At 41.2% G+C, this 12,431-nt stretch overlaps 1 protein-coding gene across 3 annotated transcripts in view; it reads left to right on the plus strand.

Annotated features, from left to right (window-relative positions):
* The window catches only part of DOCK8 (dedicator of cytokinesis 8), a 316,592-nt gene that overhangs the window by 258,445 nt on the left and 45,716 nt on the right, over positions 1-12,431 (plus strand). For all 3 annotated transcript variants that reach the window (XM_027839563.1, XM_027839565.1, XM_027839564.1), the window contains 4 exons: positions 2,229-2,325; positions 5,714-5,848; positions 8,178-8,330; positions 10,005-10,163. In XM_027839563.1, coding sequence (XP_027695364.1) covers positions 2,229-2,325; positions 5,714-5,848; positions 8,178-8,330; positions 10,005-10,163 — 544 coding nt within the window. The remainder of the gene's footprint in view (positions 1-2,228; positions 2,326-5,713; positions 5,849-8,177; positions 8,331-10,004; positions 10,164-12,431) is intronic.

Raw genomic sequence — 12,431 nt, forward strand, 5'->3', positions numbered from 1 at the left:
CTAATTCTCTTCTCAAGAGGATTCTAGTATTTTATAGAAAGAGACTTCAGCAAAAAAAGAAAAAAAATAGCTACGTATGCAATGAAAACAAGTTATTTGGAACTTTTAAAACATTCTTTGAAAAGGGGCCTCAAACTCTTTCTTTGCAAATCACTTCCAAAATATTTTAGCTGTGCTCTTTTTAAAGCACTGTGCAATCTAAGTCAGAAATAGAGACCCTGGAGACCTCTTAAAAAAAAAAAAAGACTAGGACATTCTCCAAATGTCTTCATGCTAAAATGAATCATTCAATAAATAAAAATGCTGCTTTCAGCTTTCACTAATCCTTGAAAAATGCTGTCATGTTAGGAGTAAGCCAGGGCACCTGAGCTCAAGTCATGATATTGACTTAAATAAACTGGGTGACCACTGGCAAATTCATAGCTTTGGTGCTAGAAGTTCCTAGTCCAAATTTCCTCATTTTCCAGATGAGAAAACTGAGGCTCAGGTAGGTTAAGTGCTCTGCCCACCCTGGTTGTAAGTTGTAGAGCTGGAATTTGAGTCCAGATTACAGAGGATCACAGGTTTAGAACTATAAGGGACCTCACTGGCCATCTAGTTTAAACACCTCATTTTCCTAGATAAGGAAACCAAGGCCCAGGGAAATGAAGTGACTTGCCTAGGTTACTTAGGCAAATAAGTAACAGGGCCAAGATTCAAACTAAGATCCTCTGACTCCACATCCTGTGCTTCTACTACACTACACTAGTCTGTTTGAGTTGTCCCATCTGTAAAATAGGAATGACAATATTCCCACTACTTATCTCACAGGGTAAAAATAAACAAGTTTTATACATCATCAAGCACTATTTCTCTTTTTGTTGTTGTTCTATTGTTCTTTTTTTAAATTTTATTTATTTTTAGTTTTCAACTTTCACTTCCATCAGATTTTGAGTTCTAAACTTTCTCCCCCCTCTCCTCCCCCCACCCTAAGATGAAGCAAGCACTATTTCCTTGAGGATTTATATTATTACTACTGCTATTACCACTAATAATAATAACACAAACAGAGCTTAGATTGAGAAGCAAGAGCTGGACCGTGGAAAGGATATAACCAATATGGTGAAGATCAGGATAAGATACGGCAAAAGGATGAGGCCTGGGGATGTCTTTTTTAATAAAGACAAAATAATTACTTCAGAGATTTGTTCTGTTGAAAATAACTGAAATCCTTTCCCTCCACCCTTCTACCCCCTCCCTCATCCCAGTGTTAGAGATGGCAGACCTCAAGAACATCTATAGGGAAGTCCTAATGGAGAGAATTGTGCTCGCCTCTCTCTCAATCTCTCTCTCTCTCTCTCTTTTCTTTCTCTCTCTGTCTCTCTCTCTCCAAATTGTTTGTGCTTTATGGTGCTAGCGCATAGCCCATCCATCCTGACTTTCACATACACTCCCTGCCAATGACTGCAAAAATACAAGAAGTACTCTGACACCCTAAGGGTTTCCAAATACACAGCAGCTGGTATACCATGGATGTCAGAGCACCAGCTTCCCTGGGCTTTGTCCTCAGATGAAAAGGTTTTAGAGGAAAGTCAGCAGTGAGACAAAGAGCCAGATCTTGGCTGAGTAAACTTTGGGTTGTCTTTTGAAGGTCTAATTAACTAGCTTTACCTTGACCCAATTCAGAAGGAATCTTAGCCTCCTCACTGAGTGGCATCATTGTTTGCCAAACTCAGATCACACCCAGCCTGACTCTCTCTGGCCTGTAGCATGGGCTCCACCTTGCCCAGATCTGGAGATTGCTGTCAGTACACGAAACTCCAAAGTGTCCCTGAGGGATGGTTTGAGCAATCTGATTGGCCAGCCAGGATGATTCTCATTCTGCACAGGTCTCTTCCTGTTTAAAAACCAATGGCTCTCTTTTAGTTGGTATATAATTATAATAATGACATCAGAATATTAGAGAGTCAGACACCAGTTAAATTAATGACCAGGGGAAAAAAAAACACTTCTTCTAAAATCAGGTATTAAAAAAAATTTTTTAAATAAAATTAAACAAAATCAGGTACTAATACCAGAAAGTGCCCTGCGTGTACACACTGCTTACTTCGCTAAGTCACTTGTTCTGTTGTTTTCCCTGAAAGGTCTGGGTTTCTGAGGCTTTGCTTGGGCGTTAGTGTGCAGATTGCAATCTTTAGAATACTGCCAGACTGGATGTGTGCTTAACCTGACCTCTTTTTGTTCCTTAGAACAAAAGCAGAGTTAGATCAAGAAGCCTTGATTAACGGCAACTTGGCCACTGAAGCAAATTTAATCATCCTAGATATGCAGGAAAATATTATCCAGGTGAGAAAATCAACAGCAAACCATGTTACATATAAATGTTTTTAACTAGGATCTTTAAAAAGGCTTTCAAAATAAATAAATAAATAAGGCTTTGGTTACAGCATTTTCAGGGAGAAGAAATAAAGGTGGACTCTGGATTGCTCCTTTTTGTTTGTTTGCTAGAGAAAGCAGTCTTTTGTGCCCTTCTCTTCACAGTAGAGTTCACCTTTCCAGTCTGGGAGGTACTGAGCATTTCCTCCAGCCTGTTTAATTCTCTTAGAGATCAGAACAGGGAGATGGATTTGTAAAAGACAACGGTCTGGCCTACAGTCCTTAAAGGTGATCGTGTAGAAATATTGGACAGTTTGCTCTTGTAGCTGGACCCATAAAATAAATACATAGCCACTTTGGTGAGCTTTACATTGCTATTAACTTTTCTAACTTCATCTTCCAGTTGGAGATGTAAAAAAAGCTTTGAATAGAACCCAATCATGAGGTGCCCAGTTGGCCTGAACAGAAAGAAGTAAATTACAGGTGATGGTATGGTACAGTAGAAGGGGTGCTGGGATCAGAATATTTTGGTGTGAATCCTGGTTCTGCAGAATATTACTACCTACAAGCTCAGGCCAATCTCTTAGTCCCCCTGGCCCTCAGTTTCTTCATCTGTAAAATATACCTTCTGACAGAGAGTTAATGGATTCAGAATGACTATTGAGACATGTTGCTTTGGACGTGGCCAATGGGAGGATTTGTTTTCCATGACTACATGTGTTTGTAACAGGGATTTTGTTTTTCTTTCATTCTCAATGGGAAATTGGAGAGGGAAATCCTTTATATCCTTCCCTTGGAGGGAGAGAAAGGATATTTGTTGACTGGGAAAAGAAAAAGAAAATTTTAATTAAAAAAATTTAAATAAAAAAAATTTTAAAAGGAGGGACTTGTACTAGATGACCTCTGAGGTTTTTCTAGTTCTAGAGCTATAGCCCTAGATAGAATGGAAGCTCCATGAGGGCAGGGACTGGGATTTTTTTTTTTTTTTTTGGTCTTTGTATTCCGAGTGCCTGGCACAGTGCCTGACACTGTTATATCCTTACAGCATTTTTTATACCTGACCCATCACACTCTCTTTTTACAACAACCCTGTGAAGGAGGCAGTGCAGGGATAATTATTCCCTTTTCACAGATGAAGAAACTGAAGCCCAGAGAGGTTTGATTTCTTTTCTAGGGTCACACAACAGATGCTAAATAAATGCTTTTGATTGATTGATCCTATGATATTGTCATAAGGAAACTTCTGATTAACAGTGATACATCAGAGCTAGGAGGAATATTGTTGAAATATAATAGAATCCCCATAATCCAAGCTTTGGAATTGTCTAAAATGATAATGCTTATAGCCAAAGAATTGTCTGTGTCATCCTCTATATCTTACAGACCTACCATTACATTCATAGCACCTTGTCACTGCGTTTAAGGGGGCAGCTAGGTAGGTAGGGCAGCGGATAGAGCACTGGCCCTGAAGTCAAGAGGACCTGAGTTCAAATCCGACCTCAGACCAAACACTTGACACTTACTAGCTGTGTGACCCTGGGCAAGTCCCTTAACCCCAATTGCCTTGCCAAAAAAAAAAAAAAATTAAAAATTAAAAAAAAAAGAAACTGCATTTAAGATCATAGATTCTGAGCTGGAAAGAACCTTAGAGGTCTCCTTGTCCAAAACCCTCATTTTACAAATGAGGAAACTGAGAGCCAGAGAGGTGAGATTACTTGTCATTGACAGAATAGGGTGACTACCGCCACAACCAGTGGGGGTCTTTTCTCCACACCTTGAGGCTTTGTCTGTTGTATTTATTCCCAGGCCTCAGTGTGAGCTTGCAACTTTCGAAAAAGAGCTGAAAGAAACATATGCCTATGGTGCCTTATTCATATCATAGGGGCAAACCAGTGGATAGAGCATTGGGCTGAAGTCAGAAAGACTTGAGTTCCAATCCAGCCTCAGACACTTATTATCTGTGTGACCCTGGGCAAGTCACTTCATTTCTATTTGCCTCAGTTTCTTGATCTGTAAAAATGGGGATGAGAATAGCACCTACCTCCCAGGATTGTTATGAGGACCAAATGAGATAATAATTGCATAGTGCCTGGTGTATAATAGGTGCTATATAAATGTTATGGGCAGCTAGGTGGTGCAGTACATAGAATGCTGGGCCTGGAGTCAGGAACACTCATCTTCACAAATTCAAATCTGGCTTCAGACACTTACTGACTGTGTGACCTGGGCAAGTCACTTAACCCTCTTTGCCTCAGTTTCCTCATCTGTAAAATGAGCTGGAGAAGGAAATGGCAAACCTCTCTCATAATTGTGCCAAGAAAACCCCAAGTGGGGTCATAAAGAGTTGGGCACAACTGAAACAACTGAAAAAAGGCAAAGATATACGTGTTAGCTATAATTATAATAATTATCATTATTACCTTGACCGTCCAACATATTCTATGTTCCATTCACTGGATAATTAAGATCTTCTGAAGAATCCAAGCAGCCCCTGATATACTCAGGGTCCCACAGAAGTTGGGAATGATTCCTGATTCAGGAGTCAGGAAAACTTGGGTCTGAGCCTTGGCTCTGCACTGACGAGCTGTGCGACCCTAGAAAAATAATCAAACCTCTCTGGGCTTCTTTTTCTTCATCTGTGAAATGGGAATAATTATCCCTGCACTGCCTCCTTCACAGGGTTGTAAAAAGAAAGTGTGACGGGTAGGGTATAAAAAGTGCTGTAAGGAGTACATCCAGAGGTTGTGGCCTTTAGATGGGTGTGGGGCAAGGGGCTGTCAGAGGAGGGAGGGTATCGGTACTTTGCAAAGTCTTACTTGACAAACCAGAATGAAATTTATATCATCAATTAATCGAAGAGTTTAAGAACTAGGAATCTGATGCTAGATCCCCAGACAACATCCTTAAGGGGGCATTTTGGACCTCATAGGGATACAATATAAAGCAAGCCAATCATTCGAACATGGGAGTTTAGGAGGCTCTGGGGCCCAGTTGTCTTTCAGCATTTAAGTCAACAGAAGTAGCTATGGGTTCAAGTTCCTACTCTACCACTTTTTGTATGGCTTTGAGCAAGTCACTTCTCTGAAATTTATCTTTAATACGAGACTCACTGCCTAAATCCTAATCTGTAAAAATGGGATTCATTGCCTATATCTTAATCTGTAGAATGGGACTCATTGCCTGAATCCTAATTTGTAAAAATAGGATTCATTGCCTATATCGTTATCGGCAGAATGGGACTCTTTCCCTACCTCATGGGGTAGTTGTGAGGAGACAAATGAGAAAATAGCTAGAAAGCGCTTTGTACACGTCTGCGTGAGGACGGGTTCTTCACACCATTTTTATTCTGTGTGCACAGGCAAGCTCTGCACTGGACTGCAAAGACAGCCTTCTGGGAGGGGTCCTGAGGGTCCTCGTGAACTCCCTGAGCTGCGACCAGAGCACCACCTACTTGACTCACTGCTTCGCCACACTCCGAGCTCTCATTGCCAAGGTAAACTTGGGCCCTGCTCTTTGTTTTCTTTCTCTTAATTAGCTTCTCTCGCCGGCAACTTCCCCGTCTACAGTGGGCCAGATTCCTAAAGGGCATATGAAGTGACAGAATATAAAGGAGTACACATAGAGACATCTGTGTCTGTGTTCACGGTGAATTGATTCTCAGGGTGAAGGAAGCCTAATAGCTCCATTGAAAATTTGGAATAGTCTCAAGAAATCTAGAATGGCTGGTGATCTTAGAACTGGACTTTGTCATGGGACCAAAGATCAAACGACAGGCCTTTTAGTTGATGTGCAGTTTTGCCATATATCTTTTTCCTCAAAGTTATTTTTGTTCCGTCATTTCAGTCATGTCCAACTCTTTGTGACCCCATTTAGGGTTTTCTTGGCAAAGATACTGGAGTGGTTTGACATTTTTCTCCAGCGTACTTTACAGATGAGGAAACTTGAGGCAAAGAGGGTTAAGTGACTTGCCCAGAGTCACACAAATGTCTGAGGCTGGATTTGAACTCAGGTCTTCCTGACTCCAGGCCCAGCACTCTATCCACTGAGCCACCTAGCTTCGAATATTAACAAAGGTATTTAGGAAAAGAGGACAGCTAAGTGGCAGCTAACTGGGCCTTCAGGAAGACCTGAGTTCAAATCTGGCCTCAGACACTAGCTGTGTGACCCTGGGCAAGTCAATTAATCCTCTTTGCCTAAGTTCCCTCATCTGTAAAAAGAGCTAGAAAATGAAACCATTCCAGTATCTTTGCCAAGAAAACCCCATGCATAGCACTAGCATGCTATGGTCCACGAGTCATGAAGAGTCAGATATAACCGAATGGCCGAAATCTGAATCTGAAAGCTGTATCTAACTCCCTGGGTTCATCACTGCTTGCTCCTATGTCGGAAATAACCCAGGCCCCAAACCCAGAACCACCTAAACTCCTACAAACATAAAAAATGACACAAAGTACCAGGCATGGTGGTGCATACCTGTAATCCCAGCCCCTGATAGGTTGATGAGGCAGGCGGATCTCTTGAGCTCAGATGTTCTGTGCTGCAATGGGGTAAGCCAATCAGGTGTACAGACTAAGCTTAGCATCAATATGGTGAGCCACTAGGACCAGGGGTCCACCAGATTGCCTAAGGAGGGGGCTAACCCAGCTTGGAAACAGAGCAGGTCAATGCTCCTATGGCAGTCAGTAGTGGGATCAGTCTTATGAGTAGCCCCTGTCCTTCTAGCCTGGGAGAGAAGGGAAGACACAGTCTTAGAAAAAAAAAAAAAAAGGAATGATAAAATAGTACAAGGGGAGAAAACCCAAGAACAGACATTATGTATATCACCAAATACCATACCATACCTTCCCTCCTAATCTGGACTCTTCCTTCCCTCTTGCTATTGACTCATCAAAACTCTTATCAGCACTAGCCTTCCTCACCACCAACCCTGGTCTCAGCCTACCGTTGAACTACTCCTACACCAACAGCCTTCCTACTCCCAGGCACCTCTAAATGCCAGGGCAATCAACTACACTCCAACCAGTTGATCCCAAGGTAGCAAGAGTAGTGAAGATTCTTGCAAGCTTCCTACGTGGCAGCTCTTGGGTTCACATGCCGTCTCCCAGACCTGCAGTGCCCAGTTCTCAGGGCAATATATATCACTTGTCATTAAATCCTGCAAATGCTAATGATCTGAAATGTCCTAAGGCTTCAGAAATCAGTTTATCATAGCCTCAGGAATACAAATATAGGCTGCTTACTACATATACTTTGCATAGGACTCCACTAATTATCTTAAAACTGTAGCTTGTTTTCCTCCTGGCCGATTGGGCTTTTTAAAAGACAAATGCCTCTACTCCTTAGGTGGAGGGCCATTGGAGGGCCCCACCCCACCCCCCACCCCCCAGTTCTGGAAGTAAAAGGAAAATGGTAACCAAGCATTTTCAATGGGTCTTGGAGAATGAGGGTTGAGGGTGGGGGTGGGGGGATGGGAAATGCCTTCTAATTGGTGACTTTCTGGCAGATGTAATCTGGCTCATAAGTTGGCTTAGTAAGGCGGCCCTCACTGCAGTTGTGCAATTCATAATTAAACCTTAAGTACACCCCATTGCTCAAATCCATCTCCTGAGTCAAGTGTCTCATTATTGTGTGAAGCAATAGATTAACTGCTCCGATGGTTTTTCTTTTCCAAGCCAACATCTGCATATTTCAACAGGCTCCTCCATCAGGCAGAGAGAGAGAGAGAGAGAAAGAGAGTGTGTGTGTGTGTGTGTGTGTGTGTGTGTGTGTGTGTGTATTGGAAAGTGTGGAGTGGGGCATAATGGTCTCTATATCTTTCCTAGTTTGGAGACCTGCTGTTTGAGGAGGAAGTGGAGCAGTGTGCCGACCTGTGCCAGCGGGTGTTACATCACTGCAGCAGCAGCATCCACATTACCCGGAGTCAAGCCTGTGCAACCCTCTACCTGCTCATGAGATTTAGCTTTGGTGCCACCAGCGTAAGAGACCTCAGGCCCAGCAAGCATGAGGTTGGGGGAGGGGAGGGTGGAGGAAGAGGGCCACTCAATGTTTGCTCTGCCAAGCTTAGAAACTGTGCCTGGAGTCAGATCGAGGCATTCATTAGTCAAGATAAAATAAGGCAGATGCTTGCAGTGTCGAAAGTGAACTCAGTCCTTAACTGTGAGAATCAGAAAACGATTGTGCCCATCACCTAAAATGAGCTGAGCTTAGTATTTGCCAGAAGGAAAGCAGCAAGGTCCTCAAGGCATGTTAGCTTCCAAAGTAGTTCATTTTTTTAAGTAATGCATTCATGCATTCAAATTGCAATTAATATCTCCCAACAGTGAAGGAAAAGAATGTACGTACTTTGCCACAGAGAGCATGAAAAATATAGAACAGTTGCTCATCTCTTCTGAATTATCCTTGGTCATTATGAGACAGATTCACAGCAGTAGACTCAAGCTTTTGAAAGAGATACACATGCACTAATTTTTATTTTTTCTCCAGCAACGTTTCACTCCCTTCAAGTCTAACTTCACCACAGAACAGTAACACTTGGCCCACTGACTTTGTTCCACTTGGGGTGCATCTCTTTGGAGTGCTTCTTGTGTAGGGGGTGATATGAAAGCATAATTTATGTTAAATGAGAAAATAAGTGATCCTGAGAAGGAACAGAAAAAGTCTTCAGAAGACATAACTATCAATCAGCCAATCAGTAAACATTTATTAAGAGCCTACTATGTGCTAGGCACTGTACTGGGTGCTGGGAATACAAATTAAAAAGAAAGTTAGCCCTGACCTCAAGGAGCTTACATTCTACTGGATGAACAGCTCTGAATATATTTGGGCACTTGACCCAAGTGACCAGGACTCTCTAAATATGCTGGTCATGGAAGTACCATCTTCCCCTTCTCGGTACATTTACACAAAAGAAAAGCTGTCCAATCATCAAAGGCTTGATCCTGTGCCCTAGCTTCACAGAAGCTTGCCTTCCAACCATAGCATATTAGAACTCAGAAGAACCTTAGAACCATAATCACAGGGTCATAGAAGTAAAGAGGGAAGGACACTCATCTAATCTAATCCTCTCATTCCCCCCCCCCATTATAATACAAGCGTTAGAATAAGGAATATTTTCTCTTCTTTGCATCCTCAGTACTTAGCATAATGTCTGGCACATAGTAAATGCTTAATCAATATCTATTCATCGATTGATTGGTTGCATTTGAGGAAACTGAGGCCAAGGGGGTAAGTAACTTACCCAAGGTCACACAGTAATACCGAGCAATTCTGAATCCAATACCCTTTCCATCAGACTGCATTATTTCTAATGAAACACTCCCATTTTGCAGTTAAGAAAAAGTGAGGTCATACAAGCAAACAAGGGCAAAGCTGGAACTAGAAACCAATCTGAAGTATGATTTAAAATGGAAAGGAAAATTGACAAAGGCACAGGCTGTAGTATCTATTTAAATCTTAACATTAATCTCATTGTGCAGGGTTTTTTACAATATTCATTTTTTAAAAAGAAAAAAATTAAGATAATGCTAGAAGGGAAAGATTGAAAATTGACAAACGTAAAGTTTTTTAGCTAGTAAAAAAGATGTTACATTTATGATGCTAATAACTTACTCTATCTAATTACCTGTTTTCTTATTATTTTTCTGGTAAAGAATTTTGCAAGAGTGAAGATGCAAGTAACAATGTCCCTGGCTTCCTTGGTTGGTAAAGCATCAGATTTTAATGAGGAATACTTGAGAAAATCCTTAAGAACCATCTTGGCATATGCAGAAGAGGATACAGCTATGCAGGCAACTCCTTTTCCTGCCCAGGTTAGGCTCAAGAGTTCAATGGATAATAGATGAAAAGCTAGAAAGGACCTCCAAGGCCATCTTGTCTAACCTCATCATTTTATCAATAAGGAAGTGTGGTCAAAGGAGATTAAGTGACTCTGCCCAAAATCAAACAAATAGTAATCATCAAAGAAGTCATTTGAATCTAGGTCCAATGACGTCAGAATTGTATGGAGCTGAAATTATATGTACATCCATAGGCTAAGTTTCTGAATAGTCAAGTAGTCTCAGGATTTCATTTTGACTATGTCATGATCATTCACCAACTCATAAAATCTCAACCACATATTTGATAATTCTTCAAGTACTTAACTGTCCACTATATGGTCAGCACTATGGGGAATACGGAAGGAGTGCTTACCATGCTCCTTGCCCTGTGTTGGGTGTTGGGGCATGGAGTTCCATAGAAGGAACAACTAGAAGACACTACAAAAAATGCTAATTAAGTGTCCACATGTACTATATACATATTAGGCAATTGGGGCTAAGTGACTTGCCCAGGGTCACACAACTAATAAGTGTCAAGTGTTTGGTCTGAGGCTGGATTTGAACTCAGGTCCTTCTGACTTCAGGGCCAGTGCTCCATCCACTGTGACACCTAGCTGCCCCCCAAATGTACACTATATATTGTAAATGTCATTGAATTTCAGAGAAATAAGTGATGAGGGAGGGCTATAGGAATAAGAGAAAGCCCCATGGAAGTAAAAGGAGGAATGGGTAGAATTTGGATAGGCAAAGAAGATTCAGGAAACATCTTTTAAGTAAAGAGAATAATAAGAGAGATCAGAATGAATCTGATGTTTCAGGGAAAATGAAGGTACTTGTCTGATCAAAAGAGAGGGTATGTGGTTGAAACATAACAAGAGATATAATAAGCATGACCAGGTAGGCTGGAGTCACATTATGGAGGGTTTATAAAGAAGTGCTAGGTAATATTAGAAAGTAGGTGGTGTGTTTGTGTACTCTTCCCCAACTCTTTAACAAATCTTCTTTCTTATTAATGCAAAAGACATGAATATTTAAAATTACAAAGAACAAAGAGAGATCATTGTAAATTAAAACTCTGCTATGCATGGTTTGAGAGTTTATGCTCAATATGATAGTAACCAACCTGTCCTGCTTACATGTCCCCTTCTGATCTTTCCTTTACTCTTTTCTGTGTATCTTTAAATGTTCTGTTGACATCCTTTTCCTTTTCTTTTTTGCATCACTAGAACTACTTACCCACTCACTCTCCCATAAATCTCTCCCCCTTCCCCAAAGCCCTCTCTTGTAATGTCTCCCAATGTCTTTTTAGTGGCCCGCCCTCCTCCCAGTGCCCAGAGCTTTATGCTGCCTTATGGTGCCCTACCTAGGGTACCACACTATCATAGGCTACAATGACCTCCCTTCCTGACATGGTCCAATGACTTGTCTTTCCCCTCAACAAATCTTTTCTATCCCATTCCCTCATAGTCCTCCTTTATTCAAACAAATGAGACCAATATATTCTGACTAAGGTATTAATGGGAGCTAATATATCACATCATCCCAAATAATCAATTTACATTTTAACTTGGACCTTCAAAAAGCTACTCAGAATCTCTTTGGAGTAATTAGTGGTTGAAATTTCAAACAACCTATTTGGGGTTCAGAGCCAGTAGACTTTTTACTAGGCCTCAAATGGACCTCATAAATTTGCCCAATTCTCTACCTAAGCAAAGAACCAACCCCTCTTATAGGAGTCTTTTCTGGCTAGTGCCATGGTCAGTAAATAAGAATTTATTAAGCACCTATTGTGTGCCAGGCACGGTGCTAAGCACTGGTGATATAAGAAGAGGCAAAAGACAGCCCCTGCCTGCAATGAGCTCACAAGCTAATAGAGACAAGCAAACAAATATGGACAAACAAGCTATATACAGGATGTATAGGAAATAATTAAAAGAAGGAAGCTACAAAAATTAAGAGGAATTGGGAAAGGCTTCCTGTAAAAGATAGGATTTTATTTGAGACTTAAAGCCAGTAGGCTGTGGACTCCTGTAACTTCTCTTAGACTACTTTGTGGGGCCTTCACGAATGAACTTAAGAGTAATTGAAAGCCCTAGAAAAATAAATATATCCAGAGGGTTGCTTGAGAGACTGTAACATTCACAGCCCCATCCAGCTGCCTGCTCTTGATCATAATTAGCACTTATTTATCATGTGCCTGGAATGGTGCACTGTTGAAAATATCACTTGTCTCATACCATGACCAGTCCCAATCCTTTT

The sequence above is a fragment of the Vombatus ursinus genome, unplaced genomic scaffold (assembly GCF_900497805.2).
Source record: "Vombatus ursinus unplaced genomic scaffold, bare-nosed wombat genome assembly UNPS02014832.1, whole genome shotgun sequence".
NCBI lineage: Eukaryota > Metazoa > Chordata > Mammalia > Diprotodontia > Vombatidae > Vombatus > Vombatus ursinus.